This window comes from Salvelinus namaycush, chromosome 39, assembly GCF_016432855.1.
Source record: "Salvelinus namaycush isolate Seneca chromosome 39, SaNama_1.0, whole genome shotgun sequence".
Taxonomy (NCBI): Eukaryota; Metazoa; Chordata; class Actinopteri; order Salmoniformes; family Salmonidae; genus Salvelinus; species Salvelinus namaycush.
In genome coordinates, this window is record NC_052345.1 from 15,017,215 (window position 1) to 15,040,328 (window position 23,114).

The 23,114-nt window shown below is 42.4% G+C and overlaps 1 protein-coding gene across 1 annotated transcript; it reads right to left on the bottom strand.

Annotated features, from left to right (window-relative positions):
* Positions 1-3,679: 3,679 nt before the first annotated feature.
* On the bottom strand, positions 3,680-23,095 carry LOC120032563 (rho GDP-dissociation inhibitor 1-like). Its single transcript, XM_038978702.1, has 6 exons — positions 23,014-23,095; positions 11,102-11,293; positions 7,702-7,785; positions 6,811-6,887; positions 5,761-5,824; positions 3,680-4,461 (listed from the first exon to the last, which is right to left on the bottom strand). The coding sequence occupies exons 2-6, from the start codon at positions 11,289-11,291 to the stop codon at positions 4,262-4,264; spliced, it is 615 nt and encodes a 204-aa protein (XP_038834630.1). The 5' UTR covers positions 11,292-11,293; positions 23,014-23,095; the 3' UTR covers positions 3,680-4,261.
* Positions 23,096-23,114: the final 19 nt, after the last annotated feature.

Sequence of the window (23,114 nt, forward strand, 5' to 3'; positions counted from 1 at the left end):
TACGACAGTGTGTGCCAGTTCCCGCCAATATCCAGCAACTTCACAAAGCCATTGAAGAGGTGTGGGACAACATTCCACAGGCCACAATCAACAGCCTGATCAACTCTATGAGAAGTAGATGTGTTGTCACACCAGATACTGACTGGTTTTCTGATCAACGTCCCTACTTTTTTTTAATGGTATCTGTGACCAAGTCATGTGAAATCCATAGATTAGCACCTATTGCATTTATTTCAATTGACTGATTTCCTTATATTAAAATTGTTGCATGTTGTGTTCATATTTTTCATAAGCTTCAGTTCCATTTCCACACGCTTAACTTGGGTCAGAATTGGGCCCTATTTTTGTTTGCATGTATGAATAACTAAGTGACTACTTTCAGCATTTAGTTTGCATTCTTTTGGTAAGAGAGTTGTGTGTATGGCTGCATTCACATAGGCTGCTTATAATAGGTGAATTACCCTATCTTGTAGCCTAAATTCATTACTAAACCCCCCCCCCCCAACAAAAAACAACCTGGCACCGGGTCTGTAAAGAGGTGACTTAAGAGCCCAATCCTGGAGAAGCAAGTTATACCACAGTGGGGGAAAGTTGTAGAGCTAGAGAGAGGTTGTTAGAGTCCAGGATTCTCTTTCCTTTAGTTGGAGCCTCTCAGATGCCTCATTGAGGCTCGTAACTTAGAATACTTGGTGTTGCCATGACAAGCAGTCTGCTGGCTTTTTAAAATTTTTATATAACCAGACAAAGGTGTTTGAGTGTACATTGTGGGCATATTGGATTCCAAACATAGTTGAAGTACATAGAAATTGCCTTGAGTACAGGTCATAAGTACAGTACAAAAATCTAAAAAATGTCTAATTTAATACATGTAATAAAACCACCATTTAATGGTAATTTGGAGTCAAATCTAGGGGGACCTTCTAACGTAATTGCAAGAGTAGCGACTAAACATATACAATTCACAGAGGGACCATCAGTGTCTGGCCACAATATACATTTTTGTCAGACTGGACCATACAGAACTGAACGACAACAAACAGCTACCAAAGAGTGAAGTTTATTCATCATAAATGTTCATGGTTGACATGTCGCCCTATTGTATGTGTGCTTACAGGTCTATTTTCTACATGCTTTAAGATATCCTAATGCTCTTGATTTGTCTATGAAGAGCAGACGACTGATTACTTGTATACTCAATTTTAGCAATAGAGCTTTCAATTTTGGGTCATCATAAGCTTAGGTGGCCCACTCCCCCACCAGGTAAGGGTGTGTGTCACCATATCTATCAATATAACCACTTTTGCAATAAGATTTTTGTATACAACCATCCATATATGGGAGACCTTAAGAGATATGGAAAAACATGGTTGTGCTTTGTTATACCTTGGGTAAGGTTATCTCAAACTTAAGCCTGTTAAGATTGGCCACTAGCCTAAAAATGTGTGACTAGTAGAAATCTTGAGAAGTTGTAAAATGTGATTGCTGAATAGATCAAGACTGGAAATAATGGTTTTACTTATTTTACCCACAAATAAACTTTGAAATCCAGAGATAGTCTGTACAACAGGCCAAGTTGAGCAACATCTTTATTGTCCAAGAAGAGCAATCACAAATGATCAAATATTTATACAACCCCACCAGCATCATCGAAACTGTACAATGTGTGAAGGAATGTATGGAAAAGCATAAGATCATTCACAATATCTGAAACACTTTTACATCCATATGCTTAGGGTACAGTACATGTCAATTCCACTTTCTGATCCAAAATCCCTCCCTCTTAACATACTCAAACAGTATCACGCGTTTTCTGCTAGCACATCCTACTCTGTGCAAACTCGACCGTTCTTCCATCAACGTCTCTTTTCGTCAATATGTCATTGGACAAAGGCTGGGGCCTGACTGTGGAGGTGTATATCTTAACCCTACCAGCTCCTGTTCCTAATGAGAGCTGAAACACCGTCAATGTCTCCAGCAGCAGACGGTGAGTCATTCTCTACTCCTGTGCCTTCTCTGGTACTTGTCATCACCTTTGACCTCCGACAGCAGGCTCTAAGGGTTATAACAAAATGTGAGTGAGGTGGGGAGGAGGGAAATCTGACTGGGGATTGATGTACATTAAGGCAACCAACAAAAATAAAATAATGTCTTTCTTTTTCACACGACCAAAGTCGACGATAAGGCCTCATGGCTAAGGAACACAAGTGTGTTATCAATAATGATGACGTGGCCTGCTGGGGTGGGCAAGGAAAAAAACACATTGGTAAATTCTAGGTGGTGTATTCTATTCTCATTCTAACTACCATGTTAACTTGTGTTTACTAGCGGAGGTTGAGTGTACACAAAACAGGCCGGGAGCAGCATGTGTGTAAACACTACAGGGAGAATCTCAACTAGCAAAGAGATTAAAATGGTGGAACAGTTGACAGTACAATATGCCCTTGAGTGAGTCTACCTGATGGCAAGCACCACATGAAATACACAACATACAGCCCAAGGCATGCCCCATCTGTTAGTGCACTACCATGATAACTGCGTAAGAGTAGTAAACCAATTATTGGTGAGTGAAACTGATTCTTTTGATCTTTCAGTATAAGGCAGCACTGGGACTTACGCCCTTTTTCCCCCCAATGTCATATTATCTTTCACTTGCTTTGCCCTAGCCTCTGCAGAGTCCCCAACAACTGGATGTTCCTGTTTTCAGGGGAAATGGACTTCTGCTTTTGGACGTTAACAAGGCGACACGCCACCTTAACTCCTCCTCCACAAACAGAAAACCAGCAGGATGCAGACCTCATAGGTAAGAGTTGAATACCCCTTATGTAGGGGATCTAGTTTCAGTTTTTTAAATAATTTTTTATACCTGCTACATCAGGTTACCTTGGCCCCAATCCCCATGTAGGAGGAAAGGGTTAAACATTTAAGGGGGGTAGGAGGAGCTGAAGTAAAGCAGCTCATTAATTCACTGTACGTTTAAAAGACATGCTCCAGAACATTTTTCCCTATATTTACCCCCACTTGGGCAAGCCCCTTAGTAATTTGAGTTTCAGCCCCTCACCATTTGATTGACGGCTAGCAAGTCGCACACACAGTAGAGCGAGAGCAATGTCGTGGTGCACATATCTGCACATTTGTGACACATGCAATTTTCAGAGACCACTTTTGGCTCGTGGGTGCCACTTTCAGAACTACTGGCAAAAAAGAATACAAAAGTTCAGGAGAATATCTTTAACAAGGCAGGTCTTGGTAAATATAAAAAATAAACTAGCAAGGAGGCAAGCAAAGGAATGCTAAAAAGGGGCAGAAAAATATGTCAGGGAAGGAATGACCATAAAAGCTGATTAATATCAACAGTGACATGAACAAAGCCACAGTATACTATTATTCATACAATTATATAAAAAAAGGCTAAATAAAAAGTTGATTGTACACTTGCTTTTCCACATGTACTTCTTACTGACAGGAAGACCATTTAGGGAGCAAAGGGGGGTTTAATCACTTCAATCAGGACAAACCATGAGGGGTTGAGGATAGATCTTGCACAGTACAGCTATGGGAGACTTAAAGGTCCAATGCAGCTGTTTTTAATATATCAAATCATTTCTGGGTAACAATTAAGTACCTTACTGTGATTTTAATTGAAAACAATGGTAAAAAAATAAACAAAATAGCTTCTTAGAAAAGAGCAATTTCTCAAGCAAGAATTTGGTTAGGACTGTCTGGGAGTGGCCTCAGTGAGGAAGGGAAAACTAGCTGTTATTGGCAGAGAGGTTTGGAACTATTCTTTACTGGTCTATCAACTAATTTACCAACTGGTGATGTCACCAGGGGGCCCAAAACACCATCCCACCAAGGCAGTCTTTTCAAACAGCTCCAACACTGAAAGGGCATTATCATAATTCTCACAATATTATTCCAACCTCAGTGTGGATATAATATATAAACAGGTAAATCACATTTTTGACTGGACTGGGCCTTTAAGGTTGCATGGATGGTAGGTTGAGGGCAATGAATCAATGATGGTGGATTTTGTGCAACCAATGAAAGGAGAGGGGGGATGGACGGACAGAGGGGGGCGTTGCTTCTGCTACTAATGCAGACGGATAAATGGGGAGAAACGAGAGAGGGATGGGAAGGGTCGGAATGAAGAGGAAGGGTCAGAATGAAGATTGAAGACATGAGGATGGAATGAAGTAGAAGAAAATAAACTCATGGAGAAATGGGGACATGGTTGTGGGGTTTGGTTTTGAAGGCCTCTTTCTTAGTCTTTCCAGTCTTTCTTGATGTTGAGGTTCCACTCCCAGGAAAGGTGGTCGTGCTTATCGTCGTCGGTGAACTTGGACTTGATGTTGTAGGTGCCGCGGGCCAGCATGCCTTTAGGAGCCTCCTCCAGCGGGGTCAGGAAGTCGTACTCGTTCGGCCTCGGCCCATAGCTCCCCACCATGTAGTCTGACTTGTCAACTACAGAGACCGAGAGAAAAGAAGGGCTGTTTGAATCACCAGGGAGGACAAGAAATACAGGGTGGTGTTCATTAGGCAATAAACAGAAAACTGAATGAAACAGGGAGTAACTATTTGGAGAAAAGACTTGCTCTCTGGGAAGAAAGTTATCAATAAACAGGACTAATGAAAAACACGACTGATTGTTTTACTCCGATTTATAGAATTTGTTGTACTTTTACCCCTTTTTCATGATATATAATTGGTAGTTATAGCCTTGGCCCATCGCTGCAACTCCCCTACGGACTCGGGAGAGGCGAAGGTCGAGAGCCATGAGTCCTCCGAAACACGACCCTGCCAAGCCACACTGCTTCTTGACACACAGCTCGCTTAATCCAGAAGCCACCCGCACCAATGTGCCGGAGGAAACACCGTCCAGCTGGGGACTGAAGTCAGCTTGCAGGCACCCGGCCCCCAGCAAGGAGACGCTAGAGCGCAACGGGACAAGGAAATCTCGCTCAGCCAAACCCTTCCCTAACCCGGAAGACACTGGGATTGAACCCGGGTCTGTAGTGACGCCTCAAGCACTGCATAGCAGTGCCCGTAGACCGCTGCGCCACTCAGGAGGCCTGCTCGAATTTATTTTGATCTATCGATTTCTCAATAAGCCTCAAAACACGACTCACTAATAAAGCAATTGACACAACAGGCTGTTTTGTGCCTCGACTTGAATCCAGTTTCAAACAAACATTTCACGCCTTTCTCTTCTGCTCAGTAAAATGTGAGATGAATGCCTCAAAACAATCTCTCAATAATATCCCTATTGACACTTGAGTCTGTTTTTCAGCCTCCTTTTCAACCTTTTCATCCGGTTTCAAACAATATCTCAATTTCAGTCCCTGGCCCTTCTGCCTGTTTCTCTTGGCAGATTAAAAAGGGAAGGCAGTGTGTGGGCCGGGGCTGTCTGTCAACATTAAACAATGGTAGTTTCCACAGGCCTTAAGTGTTTACAGCTCTTCATTGAACTAATTCATTTACTTACTGTCTAAAGCAACGGTGTTGATGTGGCATCATGCCACTTATCTCTTCAATTCTGTTAGGACCAACATTTGGAAACCATGACAATGTATCACCTAGTACATTCCCTTAACAGGGCAATCTGTAGAAACTGATGGTAGTGGGAAACTTCAACGTTGATGTCAACATTCGCTTCAGTCTAGGGCACAATTTCCCACATTTACTATGGGAGGAAGGCTTGTGCGGTTGAGATGGAGTTCAGGAGGGAACAAACAAGAGGGATAGGAAGCAGCAAGCACTCACTTCTCACTCCTTTCCTGTGGGTCTGCTGGACATACTTGAGTCCCGAGACAATCTCCTTGTTCACCTGCAAAGACAGAGGCATCGTTAGCGGCATGGAAAATCAATCTAGCTTATCGCAAGCTCATCTGACAGAAATAGGCCATTTAAAAGACCTAGTGAACCGTGAAATCTGAAAAATACAATACCTACCGGTAAGCCAAGTTCATTAATGGCACAATCTGAGTGTTTGATTTCTAGTGGGGGGTAAAGAAAAGTGTAGCCACCACCTTTTTAGGGAAAGGGAAAAGGGAAAGGGGGATACCTAGTCAGTTGTACAACTGAATGCATTCAACTGAAATGTGTCATCTGCATTTAACTGATGGGGTCTTTATACAAACAGCTTTCATTCACGTAAATTGAACTACATTGATTCTCAATTCAATTGACCTGAAATATAACAAAAAAGCATCAATGTAGTTCAATTGAATTGTTTTGTGCAATATCTTACATATTGTACAGGTAACTGCCAAAATAATGGAAACACTTGTGTAAATGAGGGATACAAAGTATATTGAAAGCAGGTGCTTCCACACAGGTGTGGCTCCTCGGTTCATTAAGAAATTAACATCCCATCATGCATAAAAATGCTGGGCGGTCCAATATTTTGGCCACCATGGCTATGCCCCTATAGGATGGCAATGCCCCCATCCACAGGCCACTAGTGGTCAGTGAATGGTTTGATGAGCATAAAAACAATGTGAAACATATGCCATGGCTGTCTCAGTCTCAAACCAATTGAACACTTATGTGAGATTCTGGCACAGCGCCTCAGACAGCGTTTTCCTTCATTAACAAAACATCAAATTATGGAATGTCTTGAGGAAGAATGGTGTCACATCCCTCCAATAGAGTTCCAGACACTTGTAGAATCTATGCCAAGGTGCATTGAAGCTGTTGTGACTCAACACCCTATTAAGACACTTTTTGTTGGGGTTTCCTTTATTTTGGCAGTTACCTGTACATTTAAACGTCAGCAAGGACCACTGCAACACATCTGAACTGTGCTCTCACTTTGAAGCTGATCTTTATTCTGTACTCCACTCCCTCCTTCAGGATAAAGGACTGCTTCTTAAAGGACTCCAGATCTCCTGTTAGAAAGACAACGAAGGGGAAAAAAACAGTAAGGTTTCTCCAACACACACACACACTAACTAACTAGGGCATGCAGCAGGCGACTGCCGTCCACAGGGCCCCAGTGTGGAGTGTGAGAGTAGGGTGTCTAACAGCCACGTAGAGTCCTAGGCAGCGCTGACACCTCAGCAGGGGTCATTGTCTCAGCCCAGCAGTGGCACTGCCTCATTAGCACACTTAATCAGGGGTTTTAATACTGTCTTCTAGCAGTGCTGCAGCACTCTCCCTCAACATCTAGCAGTGGAACAGACTGGGGAAGCAATACAATATTCTCTTTATTCCCACCACGATGAATGCGTCGAACCAGTTTTTACCCCAGAATTTGCAATAAGTGCTGTACATGGAAAGACCATGAGGTAAGGCTTTGAAATGTTCAAGAGAGACCTAACTTATTCCTATTCATTCACCGTTTCCAGCATGTTACTTCTGACAGGAGTGGCTGTGTTATACTGTTCCCCAGGAACCCTTTCTCTGTGTTAGTTTATGACCGCCAGTCGTCACTACAAGTACATGATGTGATGCACGCATTTTTACTGGCACTGGCCTGCCTCATTCAGGGTGACTCAGGTCATTCTGTTCAGCGGCACAAGGTGTCTTGCTCACCTCAAGAGTCAGGTGACAGTAGCAGGTCTTTTCTTAGAACACGGTCTAACAGATCAGTTTGTCAACGGCAGTTACACACTCGGAACCATTTCCCCCATGTTTTGAGATGCTCGTACGATAAGATGTCCATTTCTGGGGATTACAGTAAACAAAAGTTCTACAGCTCACCTTGCAGGTCAAGGGTCAGTGGGTTCGGGGCAGTCTCACACATCAGTGTCAACCGTGTCACCTGGACGTTGGGAACGCTGGGATCTGCAACAAGACCAGACAAAGAACATTCATATGGATCAGGTAACTGACCCACAGCAACCTTGACACAATTACACCCTGCTGATATGTAATGTTTGGTTTCAGACCTTTAAACTTTATAGGTAATTCGGTGTGAAAATACGTCACAAACGTATTTTATATTCTGACATTTAGCACAAAGACAATACTTAAATGTATTTTTATATCATTCTGCATTTGTGTCTAAATGACAACCAAACTGAATACATCCAAGTAGGGATATCTGTGAAGTTATTGCCCTTACCTAGGCCTCCATTTAAACATCACAACTTTTAATCGATTGTACAGACCAAGACATCTTAGAGGCAACATTTAGGAATGAGGACTGCATGCATACTATCAGTAACAACCAGCTGTCCAGCGGTCTGCCCCAGATGAGCACTGAAATCAGGACAGCTATCCATTAGTTGGAAGGGCCCCAACATGAAATAAACATTTGTTTATTTTGAGAAACAAACAGTCCCTGGGTACTAGCTATAGCCTTCTCCCAGAGCTAAACAGTGTTCTTTTTTTATTTTTTATTTCACCTTTATATAACCAGGTAGGCCAGTTGAGAACAAGTTCTCATTTACACTGCCACCTGGCCAAGATAAAGCAAAGCAGTGTGACGACAAAAACAACAGAGTTACACAAACAAACGTACAGTTATTAACACAATAGAAAAATCTATGTACAGAGTGTGCAAATGTAGAAGATTAGGGAGCTAAGGCAATAAATAGGCCAGAGGCAAAATAATTACAATTTAGCATTAACACTGGAATGGATAGATGTGCAGATGATGATGTGCAAGTAGAGATACTGAAGTGCAAAAGAGCAAAAAGATAAATAACAATATGGGGATGAGGTATTTGGGTGGGCTATTTACAGACAGGCTGTGTACAGGTACAGTGATCAGTAAGCTGCTCTGACAGCTGATGCTTAAAGTTAGTGAGGGAGATATGGGTCTCCAGCTTCAGTGATTTTTGCAATTCGTTCCAGTCATTGGCAGCAGAGAACTGGAAGGAAAGGCGGCCAAAGGAGGTGTTGGCTTTGGGGATGACCAGTGAAATATACCTGCTGGAGCGCGTACTACGGGTGGGTGTTGCCATGGTGACCAGTGAGCTGAGATAAGGCGGGGCTTTACCTAGCAAAGACTTATAGATGACCTGGAGCCAGTGGGTTTGGCGAAGAATATGAAGCAAGGGCCAGCCAACGAGAGCATACAGGTCGCAGTGGTGGGTAGTATATGGGGCTTTGGTGACAAAACAGATGGCACTGTGATAGCCTACATCCAGTTTGCTGAGTAGAGTGTTGGAGGCTATTTTGTAAATGACATCGCCAAAGTCAAGGATCGGTAGGACAGTCAGTTTTACGAGGGTATGTTTGGCAGCATGAGTGAAGGATGCTTTTTTGTGAAATAGGAAGCCAATTCTAGATTTAATTTTGGATTGGAGATGCTTAATGTGAGTCTGGAAGGAGTGTTTATAGTCTAACCAGACACCTAGGTATTTGTAGTTCTCCACATATTCTAAGTCAGAACCGTCCAGAGTAGTGACGCTAGACGGGCAGGCGGGTGCGGGCAGCGAATGGTTGAAGAGCATGCATTTAGTTTTACTTGCATTTAAGAGCAGTTGGAGGCCACGGAAGGAGAGTTGTATGGCATTGAAGCTCATCTGGAGGTTTGTTAACACAGTGTCCAAAGAAGGGCCAGAAGTATACAGAATGGTGTCGTCTGCGTAGAGGTGGATCAGAGAATCACCAGCAGCAAGAGCGACATCATTGATGTCTACAGAGAAAAAAGTCAGCCCGAGAATTGAACCCTGTGGCACCCCCATAGAGACTGCCAGAGGTCCGGACAACAGGCCCTCCAATTTGACACACTGAATTCTATCTGAGAAGTAGTTGGTGAACCAGGTGAGACAGTCATTTGAGAAACCTATGGAGTCTGCCAATAAGAATGTGGTGATTGACAAAGTCGAAAGCCTTGGCCAGGTCGATGAAGACGGCTGCACAGTATTGTCTTTTATCGATGGCGGTTATGATATCGTGTTTAGGACCTTGAGCGTGGCTGAGGTACACCCATGACCAGCTCAGAAACCAGATTGCATAGCGGAGAAGGTACGGTGGGATTCGAAATGGTCGGTGATCTGTTTGTTAACTTGGCTTTCGAAGATTTTAGAAAGGCAGGGCAGGATGGATATAGGTCTGTAACAGTTTGGGTCTAGAGGGTCTCCCCCTTTGAAGAGGGGGATGACCATGGCAGCTTTCCAATCTTTGGGGATCTCAGACGATACGAAAGAGAGGTTGAACAGGGTAGTAACAATTTCGGCAGACAATTTTAGAAAGAGAGGGTCCAGATTATCTAGCCCAGCTGATTTGTAGGGATCCAGATTTTGCAGCTCTTTCAGAACATCAGCTGTCTGGATTTGGGTGAAGGAGAAGTGGGGGGGAGCATGGGCAAGTTGCTGCAGAGCTGTTGGCCGGAGTAGGTGTAGCCTGGTGGAAAGCATGGCCAGCCGTAGAAAAATGCTTTTGAAATTCTCAATGAACCCGGATTTATCGGCAGTGACAGTGTTTCCTAGCCTCGGTGCAGTGGGCAGCTGGGAAGAGGTGCTCTTATTCTCCATGGACTTTACAGTGTCCCAAAACTTTTTGGAATTAGTGCTACAGGATGCAAATTTCTGTTTGAAAAAGCTAGCCTTAGCTTTCCTAACTGACTGTGTATATTGGTTCCTGACTTCCGTGAAAAGTTGCATATCGCGGGGGCTATTCGATGAGAGACCAGTCGTGATGGATCGGCGGGACTCCGTGTCAGCAGTAAAGGGTCCAGGACATATGGAAAAATAGGTATTGTAGCCCAAGAATTAGCTGGTGGACCTCTTTGGCTAGCCGGGAGATGGCAGACTGGCAGGTATTGACCGAGCTGAGGCTGGCTGGTGTCCGAGTTAACGGTGAAGACCGCTAGCAGTGGCTAACTGACTAGTATCTAGTTAGCTGGCTATCTTCTGATGAGGGTTCCGGTTCTAAAGTATAAAAATAGCAGATCCGTACCACATTGGGTGAGGTGGGTTGCAGGAGAGTATATTCAGTTCGATGATGAAAAGTGAGATTAAAATATATGAAATATATATGAGAGAAAAAACTGAGGAAAACTATATTTACACGGGACAGGACGGGACAAGACACACGTCCGACTGCTACACCATCTTGGATATGACACGTAAAGATACTAAGCAGGCGTCAGGCAAACACGCATACAAACACACATATTGAGAGAGAAATGACAAACACACACACTCACCAGCGACAGCAGCAGCGCCGGCACCTAGCAGAACCTCCTTGTACTTCCGGAGACTCTCGTCATCCTGGTCCAGCTCTTGGATCTCCTGCAGGGTCTTCTGGGCCGGGGGCTTGTAGTTGACCGTCTCGCCTACGTCGTTCTCCGCAGCGATGGCTGCTAGCTGCTCCGGAGTCAAATCGTCCTCAGCCATGTCTGTGGAGAGAAAGAGAAGTGACAGAGAGAGGGCGGGGAAGAGGAAGAAGAGAGAGGAATGTTTACAACCAAGATACGGCAAATAAATAGTTCCACTAATCGCTACTCCTCAGAGGATGTAGTATATTCTGCTCAAATAAAAGGGATGACAGCATCTCATCAATTACTATGAAATGCTGCTGTGACATCACACAAGGCAACAAACAAGGAACTCAAATGCAGAAAGGTTCCCTGATCAGAAGAACCAAAAAAGGTGCAGAATCTTTTTTTTTATTTTTACATCACAAAAATATTAAGTCACTACTGATGACTTAATCCAGGATCTAATGTGAAAAATCTGGGCACACTGAAACAGCATCATCACTGGTGGGAGACCATCTCCCTCAAATGAGGTCATGTGTACATGGGCCCCTAACACACACAAGATTGAGGTCAGAGGAGCAGGGGCTGTGTTCCTTAGCATTGGGAGAACCACCAGAGGGGTTGTTCTAAAAACAGATCAATCAAACACCATCAGTCTCTCACAACCATTGGTCCCCAGGGGCCTCTCAGCCTGACTTTTCAAAACAAGCTCACACCAATCTACTTACACTGACTGTCATGTGTTACAGTGATGTCTTCTTTTCATTATTTATCAAGTAAGTTCAACTACACTGGCAGATGTGGTCAAGCTTCGGTCAAAACGATGCTGACATACAGAATTTACATGCTCCTAAAATAGACCACATGCAGGCTACATTCTTTAGATCAACGCAATCAATGACCATGTTCCTTAGATGTTGTTGCCTGTTTGCCCCAGATCTCCCCAGATGTCATGAGAAAACCTGTTTGGATCTGGGCCGACTTCCGGGCATAATTTGTGGGGCTTTCCTCAAGTAAAATCTGAATGAAACTGTTCTTGAAATTGCTTTTCTCAAACTACTCAAAATTCAACCTGCCCATCTCTGTCCTTTGAACTCATGCCGACATCATTTGATGCCATCTTACCAACAACTAAAACCGTTTGACAGCAAGATGGCCAATAAAATCCACTCCAGATGGGTCATCCCCATCCAGGGGTAATAATTGGAATGAGCGGCCTCTCCTCAATATACTTGAATCATGAGGGACTCACAAAAGCAGGAAGAGCTGTGTTTTTGCCAAGAAGCGTCCAAAAATCCCAATAAGGCTTTCTCTCCCACAATAGCCTTATCATGAATCCTCTGTGTCTGCTACTGCAGAGGAATGGAAAAAAATATATATAATAATTCGCTGAAAGTTATATTCCACTTTCGGTGATCTATCGTTCTTTGCTGGAGCTTGGGGGAGTTAAAGTATTTAAATGTTGGCGTTTAGTCTTAAGAGTTAAAAGCACATCTGGATCCTTGTTCACCAAAGAGTGTAAGACTATTTTTTTTTTATTAAAAAAATAATAAAAAAGACTAGCAGCCTGGTGGGAGTTTGATTTGGAGGAAAATGGAGCGGGGAGAATGAATGACGCAGTTGGTTTTGTATGGCATACAGTGTATAGTACATGTATTAGGAAACTAATCCCAATCTACACGGTAACAAAGATACAGGAACAAAAAGTACACCATAAAACAAAAGAAAAATAAAGTACTGCTGCATCAGGGTTTCCGTTAGCTGTTATTAGCCGGCTTTTGGGCAGAATAACTTTTTTAGAAAGACCAATAAATACAATTGGCACTGGCCAATTGTCCAGAAGAAGAAAATCCCATTGCGAAATAATGCTTTGTAGCCTATTCATTGATGGAAATACCAGTCGATTTAAATACATTTGACTGGTCATGCTCATCGGTCTATAGTATAGGTTCATTTGAATAATTTAGTGAAATTAAATTTCCGTGTGTGTATATTGGTTATGCATCTCATTTATCACACTCGCACAGCATACAGCTACAGAGCCTTTAAGTGGAAAATCTGCAAGACAGCGTGAGAGCTGCCGATACAGCATCTCAAACAGCAAATGCATAAGCAATAGAAGGCAGGCTTCATCAGGGCGTCACACACCACTTGGCAATCAGCTGGAGGCAGTATGCATTTTGAAAATATATACTTCCTTTTTGGAGTCCTGAACGTTTTACTACATATCTTACCTTGCTTCAAAGTTGCCTGGTCAAAATCAGACCATATCCATATAGGCAATTATTTTATTATTATTATTTTTACTTTCTTTCATTGTCCAGTTAGCCAAAGCCACAATCCTTGTCATATTAGCAACCCATGCTAGTTGTTGCATATTCATTCTCCCATCTATCTACATTTCATCTCTGTCACATGTAACTGCTTGATTATGACAACGGTGTTTCCCCGCTAATTGCACTATGGAACGAACATTCACGCGTAGCCTACTGTCTTGTGCGCATTGCTGCGCTTATAAATATGAAGAAATAATAGCTGACATTTACTCCAGAGGTGCTGACTGACTTGCTGCACCCTCAACAACTACTGTGATTATTATTATTTGACCATGCTGGTCATTTATGAACATCTTGGCCATGTTCTGTTATAATCTCCACCTGGCACAGCCAGAAGAGGACTGGCCACCCCTTAGCCTGGTTCCTCTCTAGGTTTCTTCCTAGGTTTTGGCCTTTCTAGGGAGTTTTTCCCTAGCCACCGTGCTTCTACACCTGCATTGCTTGCTGTTTGGGGTTTTAGGCTAGGTTTCTGTACAGCACTTTGAGATATCAGCTGATGTAAGAAGGGCTATATAAATTTGATTTGATCAACCTTTTAAGGATAAATGTTCTTATCGGTTGCATCAGACTCATGGCTTTTTAACATTTGTTTTATGTAGCCTAGGCCTACTGGTTGTATGAATTTGGGATCTATCGTCCCACAACTGTCCCAGAGTCAGTTTGGAATAGTTTCTTTCTCGACAAGCTGAACAATAGAATTGGTCAACTTTTACATGGGGGATAGTAAATTAAAATAGGCTAGTGATTTTGTTATTCGTTACTCTGCTTATTGACTGAGGAAAAGTATATGTGGGCATCGGAATTAGATAACATCGTTGCATTCTCGATTTGCATTTTCTGTTCAAATGAATTACCATAACCTAAACGGGATTTGTGTCTTCCTGAGTACCGTGGGTGGACGCCCTAATTAGGTTACGCTCCCGATGCATATGGGTCCAGTAAATAAATGCTGCCGGTCAAACGTCAGGCACACATTTTCCTAACGGAAACCTTGTGCTGAATATAGAGATGTTTCTAATGTGTTTATGTGAGCTGGTCTCAAGAGTTAAGGAAGCCTACCATCAGTGTGACAGCGTAGTAGTTCCATCATAGACCTAATGCTTAGTCAGTAACTTACGACGGCACATATACAAGAGACAAACAATTATTAGTCTGCAATTATGATTCAGGCCTAATATGAAATGCGTGTCATCTTATCTTGAAGGCAGCTTGGAACCTTGACGGCAAATACTCCAACTAATTGGACAAATGCATTCTACTTTGGTAATAAAAAAAAGAAGCCCTTCCACGCATCTATAACAATGATATGTGATGTTATATTACTGGCAGAGTTTGTAACATGTTAACTGTAGCCTATTTCACAAAAGGCTAGTTTGCCTTGGAAACAACTGTACACAAAACATCTCATTAAAAGTTGGGAGAATGGGTATCCCCTTTGGCTAGAGAGGTGTTAACACTAGAGGTCGGCCGATTAATTAGGGACGATTTCACGGTTTCATAACAATCGGAAATCGGTAATTTTGGACGCCGATTTCGCAGTTTTTTTTATTTTACACCTTTATTTAACTAGGCAAGTCAGTTAAGAACACATTCTTATTTTCAATGACGGCCTCGGAACGGTGGGTTAACTGCCTTGTTCAGGGGCAGAACGACAGATTTTTACCTTGTCAGCTCAGGGATTCAATCTTGCAACCTTATGGTTAACTAGTCAAACGCTCTAACCACCTGCCTCACTAGGAGCCCGCCTGTTACGTGAATGCAGTAAGAAGCCACGGTAAGTTGCTAGCTAGCGTTAAACTTATCTCATAAAAAACAATCAATCATAATCACTAGTTATAACTACACATGGTTGATGATATTACTAGTTTATCTAGCGTGTCCTGCGTTGCATATAATCGATGCAGTGCGCATTCGAGAAAAAGGACTGTCGTTGCTCCAACGCTCCAACGTGTACCTAACCATAAACATCAATGCCTTTCTTAAAATCAATACACAGAAGTATATTTTTTTTTTAAACCTGTATATTTAGCTAAAAGAATTCCAGGTTAGCAGGCTATATTAACCAGGTGAAATTGTGTCACTTCTCTTGCGTTCATTGCACGCAGAGTCAGAGTATATGCAACAGTTTGGGCCGTCTGGCTCATTGCGAACTAATTTGCCAGAATTTTACGTAATTATGACATAACATTGAAGGTTGTGCAATGTAACAGGAATATTTAGACTTATGGATGCCACCCGTTAGATAAAATACGGAACGGTTCCGTATTTCACTGAAAGAATAAATGTTTTGTTTGAGATGATAGTTTCCGGATTCGACCATATTAATGACCTAAGGCTCGTATTTCTGTGTGTTATTATGTTATAATTAAGTCTATGATTTGATAGAGCAATGGTAGGCACCAGCATGCTCGTAAGCATTCATTCAAACAGCACTTTTGTGCATTTTGCCAGCAGCTCTTCGCAATGCTTCAAGCATTGCGCTGTTTATGACTTCAAGCCTATCAACTCCCAAGATTAGGCTGGTGTAACCAATGTGAAATGGCTAGTTAGTTGGCGGGGTGCGCGCTAATAGCGTTTCAAACGTCACTCGCTCTGAGATTTGGAGTAGTTGTTCCCCTTGCTCTGCATGGGTAACGCTGCTTCGAGGGTGGCTGTTGTCGATGTGTTCCTGGTTCGAGCCCAGGTAGGAGTGAGGAGAGGGACGGAAGCTATACTGTTACTGGCAATACTAAAGTGCCTATAAGAACATCCAATAGTGAAAGGTATATGAAATACAAATGGTTTAGAGAGAAATAGTCCTATAATTCCTATAATAACTACAACCTAAAACTTCTTACCTGGGAATATTGAAAACTCATGTTAAAAGGAACCACCAGCTTTCATATGTTCTCATGTTCTGAGCAATGAACTAAAACGTTAGCTTTCTTACATGGCACATATTGCACTTTTACTTTCTTCTCCAACACTTTGTTTTTGCATTATTTAAACAAAATTGAACATGTTTCATTATTTATTTGAGGCTAAATTGATTTTATTGATGTATTATATTAAGTTAAAATAAGTGTTCATTCAGTATTGTTGTAATTGTCATTATTACAAATGTAAAAAAATTTAAGCGGTCGATTAATCGGTATCGGCTTTTTTTGGTCCTCCAATATCGGTATCGGTGTTGAAAAACCATAATCGGTCAACCTCTAGTTAACACTAACAGAGAGTTGTCGAGTCTGACCCAAGTCCACTTGTATAGAAAATAAAATAACTTGAGACTTGACGCCACAAGACTGATGATTTGAAATGATCTGGCCAGGTTTTGTAACATTTTGTTACTCATTTTGTGGTACAGAAGCACCATGGATTACTCTCCACGCAGCCAGAGACAGTAGCCACATATTGGCTAGTGAAACGCAGACTTGGCCCTTTGAATGGAACAGCAAACTGTCAATCAACACAGATCGGGTGAGATACACGGAACCCAAACTGGTTGCGCACGTGCGCCATCGTGCATAAATTTATTTTGTCCCCCCCACACCAAACACGATCACAACACGCAGGTTAAAATATCAAAATAAACTCTGAACCAATTACATTAATTTGGGGACAGATCGAAAAGCATTACACATTTATGGCATTTGCTAGCTAATTGCATTTGCTAGCTAATTTGTCCTATTTAGATAGCTTGCTGTTGCTAGCTAATTTGTCCTGGGATATAAACATTGAGTTGTTATTTTAACTGAAATGCACAGGGTCCTCTACTCCACCAATTAATCCACACATATAACGGTCAACTACTCCTCCTCTGTTCCTCTGGTGATGTAGAGGTTAATCCTGGCCCTGCAGTGCCCATCTCCACTTCTACTCCACAGGTGCTCTCATTTATTGACTTCTGTAACCGTAAAAGCCTTAGTTTCATGCATGTTAACATTAGAAGCCTCCTCCCCAAGTTTGTTTTATTCACTGATTTAGCACACTGCCAACCCGGATGTCCTAGCCGTGTCTGAATCCTGGCTTAGGAAGACCACCAAAAACCCTGGAATTTCCATGCCTAACTATACCATTTTCAGACAAGATAGAACTGCCAAAGGGGGCGTTGTGGCAATCTACTGCAGAGATAGCTTGCAGAGTTCTGTCATACTATACAGGTCTGTACCCAAACAATTCGAGCTTCTACTTTTAAAAATCCACCTTTCCAGAAACAAGTCTCTCACCGTTGTTGCTTGCAATAGACCACCCTCTGCCCCCAGCTGTGCCCTGGACACCATATGTGAATTGATTGCCCCCCATCTATCTTCAGAGCTTGTGCTGCTAGGTGACCTAAACTGGGACATGCTTAACACACCGGCCATCCTACAATCTAAGCTTGATGCCCTCAATCTCACACAAATTATCAATGAACCCACCAGGTACAACCCCAAATCCGTAATCACGGGCACCCTCATAGATATCATCCTAACCAACTTGCCCTCCAAATACACCTCTGCTGTTTTCAACCAAGATCTCAGCGATCACTGCCTCATTGCTTGCATCCGTAATGGGTCTGCGGTCAAACGACCACCCCTCATCACTGTCAAACACTCCCTAAAACACTTCAGTGAGCAGGCCTTTCTAATCGACCTGGCCCGGGTATCCTGGAAGGATATTGACCTCATCCCGCCAGTAGAGGATGCCTGGTTATTCTTTAAAAGTGCCTTCCTCACCATCTTAAATAAGCAGGCCCCATTCAAAAAAGGTTGAACCAGGAACAGATATAGCTCTTGGTTCTCTCCAGACCTGACTGCCCTTGACCAGCACAAAAACATCCTGTGGCGTTCTGCATTAGCATCGAATAGCCCCCGTGATATGCAACTTTTCAGGGAAGTTAGGAACAAATACACAGGCAGTTAGGAAAGCTAAGGCTAGCTTTTTCAAGCAGAAATTTGCATCCTGTAGCACAAACTCAAAAAAGTTCTGGGACACTAAAGTCCATGGAGAATAAGAGCACCTCCTCCCAGCTGCCCACTGCACTGAGGCGAGGAAACACAGTCGCCACCGAAAAATCCACTATAATTGAGAATTTCAATAAGCAATTTTCTTCGTCTGGCCATGCTTTCCACTTGGCTACCCATACCCCGATCAACAGGGGTACGGATAGCCATACCCCTGTTGGCTTCCCAACATCGGGAACTTTTGGCATACTAACTATATCCATACTATGACCAATAAGCATAATATATACTCAATTCACGTCACAAATAGTATGGTTAGTATGAGTATTCGAGCACAGCTATAGATGCTGTTAGCTAAATGTTAACGAGCGAAAAACAAACTAATAAATCGCAAAGACAGGCAAATCCAGCTCAAAGTTAAACATAGATAGTAGCTATCGAATGTCATTTTTGTTGAGTATGGACTTTTACAAGCACAAGTAGTCAACCCACTGTTCCGAGGCCATCATTGTAAATAAGAATTTGTTCTTAACTGACTTGCCTAGTTAAATGGTTAAAAAAATAAAAGACCACCAACTGGACTGGAATGTGGACCTAAGTTCATCTTTCAATCACCAACGTGGGTATATGCTCTTAAAACCAATGAGGAGATAGGAGAGGCGGGACTTGCACTGCGTCACAAATAGAACCAAGTGCCCTTGACAATCAACCGTTCTCTGTCGTGGGTGATGTTGGCTTTCGCCGACTGGTCGAGCACCAGTACACACCACCAAGTGCGCCGTTTTTCAGATGTTGCCCTACCGGAGTTACACAGTAATAGCGTCACTGCTATTAACATACACTATCGTTCAAAAGTTTGGGGTCACTTAGAAATGTCCTTGTTTTTGAAAGATTTGTTTTTGCTTTTGTCCATTAAAATAACATCAAATTGATCCGATAGATAGAACTGCCAGTGCAGACATTGTTAATGTTGTAAATGACTATTGTAGCTGGAAACAGCTGATTTTGTTAATGTTGTAAATGACTATTGTAGCTGGAAACAGCTGATTTTTAATAGAATATCTAAATAGGCGTACAGAGGCCCATTATCAGCAACCATCACTCCTGTGTTCCAATGGCAGATAACTAATCCAAGTTTCTCATTTTACAAGGCTAATTGATCATTAGAAAACCCTTTCGCAATTATGTTATCACAGCTGAAAACTGTTGTTCTGATTAAAGAAGCAATAAAACTGGCCTCCTTTAGACTCGATGAGTATCTGGAGCATCAGTATTTGTGGGTTCGATTACAGGTTCAAAATGGCCAGAAACAAAGACCTTTCTTCTGAAACGCGTTAGTCTATTCTTGTTCTGAGAAATGAAGGCTATCCCATGCGAGAAATTGCCAAGAAACTGAAGATCTCGTACAACATTGTGTACTACTCCCTTCACAGAACAGCACAAACTGGCTCTAACCAGAATAGAAAAAGGAGAGGGAGGCCCTGGTGAACAACTGAGCAAGAGGACAAGTACATTAGTGTGTCTAGTTTGAGAAACAGACGACTCACAAGTCCTCAACTGGCAGCTTCATCACCCGCAAAAAAACAGTCTCAACGTCAACAGTGAAGAGGCGACTCCGGGATGCTGGCCTTCTAGGCAGAGCTCCTCTGTCCAGTGTCTGTGTTCTTTTGCCCATCTTAATCTTTTCTTTTTATTGGCCAGTCTGAGATATGGCTTTTTCTTTGCAACTCTGCCTTGAAGGCCAGCATCTCGGAGACGCCTCCTCACTGTTGACGTCGAGACTGGTGTTTAAGACTGCTACAAGGTCCCTATTTTACAATGACATAATCAAAATGTGTTGAGACAAAATAATGAAAAGGGCTGTATGGAAGCCTCAATAAATAGACAAAGAATTGTAGTTGAACAAGTCATTGCATGTATAGATTTTTTTTATTACTCGATTTGAAAAAACACGTGACTTGATCTTAGAATACACGCCTTGAACTTGACACGAGACTCGACCCGTTCTACTTCGGACTCGACTTGAGACTCGGGCCTTGTGACTTGAGACTTGCTCGTGACTCTGCTAACATACATGCCACAGAAGGAGAGCGGCTCACCCTGCAGACAGTGGAACATGGATTTGACTGCAGAGATAAACATGCCTGAGCACAGGGCAGCCAGGGGCCTGCTTAGACTCAAGCCTGGTCTCAGACTTGATGTAGCATAGTAAGTGTAAATCAGGGACACTCAAATTAGTAGGATATGGTTACATAAGACAGAATGTTACTTAAGGCAAAAACTAAAGGTGGGTGGTTGGTCGGGCGTATAACGCGAATATCTAGCAACCCAAAGGTTGTGTGTTCGAATTTCATCATGGACAACTTTAGCATTTGAGCTAATTAGCAACTACTTACTACTTGTTAGCTACTTAACATTACCGCTAACCAAACTCCTAACCTTAAATCTCTAGCATAGCTAACATTAGCCACGTAGCTAACGGTAGCCACAACAAATTGGTTCATAACAAATCATACATAATGGATGATGGACATCCACAAATTAATACATACCATATGAAATCTACTGTCTTCGATTTGCGTAAAGAATAATACGAAACGTTCTAAGACCAGGTTGCAGACTCACACCGACTGCTTTTACACACACACAAACACAAGTGGTCGACCTACCACCATCTTGCTAGAACAGATCCGAGGACAATCAGACCCGGACCTGAATGGACCAGACGCCCAACCTAATGGGTCCAGGTCTAGACCCATGTAAAAGCAAAATATATATCAGCCTAGTTGCTCTTCTACTTAATGAATATTAGTGTAAAACAAATATGCTATGCAGAGCCGTGGTGGTGGTGTCCATTCGGGTCTATCAGCTGTAGTTACATAGACCCAAGACCCGATGACAATCAAATAGGGCCCGGCCCAGATCCGAGGAAAAAGCTTGCACTTTGGACCCACCCTGGTCTGGTATTTGGTTGGACCCGTGTAGACCTCTATACCACATAATTAACTCAACTGTTTGGGTTGGCAAATGTGTCAGATTATATTAACTTTTGACCAAAGGTGGGGGTATTTCAGAGCTAATGTTGTGTAATGATTTGCACTAAACTTGCAGTGTCACTTAAGAGTAAAATCTCACTTCCTATTCTCTGCTCTTAGGCAAATGACATCCTCAACTTTGTCTGGGAGCTAGGGGCCAGGGGTTTGTCGGTCTGATTTTAACTCAGCTGGCAAGCGCATGGGAAGTTCAGAACAGAAACATATAACCATTTGCAAGCTCCTGAGCATATACGAGAGATTGTTTGTCGCGGATTGATTATTCATTGACAAATAATGAGAATTTAAAGCAATTTCCAATGCTAACTTTATGGATGCTCTATTTAATGAGCCGTGATGTTCCATTGTACAGGGCTCAATCAATGTTACCCTGGCTTCTAGTCTGAAGGGTCCACTACACCCGCCCAGTCAGAGGAAGATGTCAATTATTTCTAGCAGACAGGAGGTGGTACTTAAAATTCAGGTTGACAGAGGAAACTAGTCTAACTACGCTAATGAATTTCCTTTCTCACATTCACCAACTAGAATTTGCATCAGTAAACATCAATGGATGAAATTAATTACAGTTGAAATAATGGCTCATTATTTATTCAAACTTGTGAACAAAATGAGTTGTACTCTGCACAGGTGCAGAACAGTCTCTTTCTCCTGTGCAATCACTGACAATACTTTACACAGCCACCAGCTGTAAAATTATAATTTGTGTTGCAATGAAACTGGGTATGCAGTGTGCACTACAGATCAATATAGTACGTCAATACAATTGTTCTCTTATCAACATTGCTTTATTAACTTGAGTTACTTCCTGGAAGAGAAACATCTAACAAAGAAATCTCATTTCCATTCTTTTGTTGTCTGTAGTTGGCTAGATAGCTTGAGTTGTAGCGTTAGCTTGCTGCAAAGAAAGACTGACCGGTTAATGTAGTTACTGACAGTGACAGATGCTGACTTTGGAGAATCCAAACGAATAGCTAAATAATAAGCTAAACATAATGTGTTAAACTATCTAAGAACAAAGGTTACATAATCGTCGAATGTGGCACTGTTTCAGGTGACAAAGTAACCAAACGTCAAAGACAGCCAAATAGCTAGCTAGTGTGTTAACACCACTGGCTAACTAGTCTCTGAACGGCTAGACACTGCCGCAAGTCATCAAGCTGCACGAGGATTGCTAGCTGGCTAATTAGCAACATGGGTTTTGGAGTCTAGCCACCTGCCACCCAATTAAACCACACTATGTTACAATTGTTCCGTGCTTTTACATAAGTCCCACTACAGCAGAACAAAATATTAACAGTAGACAAACGTTAACTTAATGTTTCGCTGGCTACATATGGGCACTGCTGCAACCAGGGTGTGGAGTTTGTAACGTTTGATACGTTAGCAGGCTAACGTTACCGTGGTTGACATGCTAGCACAACTCAGCAAATTGCTAGTTAACAAAGTTGGGACGAAATGACACCAGATACAAAGTAAGTCTAAAACATAACGAATCGTCCTGTGCTTGATCTTTAACTATTTTATAGGTTGTGAAAGCAGGTCTTTACCGTTTTCCTGCTGTTTTTTCCCAGGCGCTGCAGAATAAGTGCTTCTGTTGCTCTTCCCTGTGCAAGTATGGCGAAGAAGGAACGGCGCCGCCCCATACAAC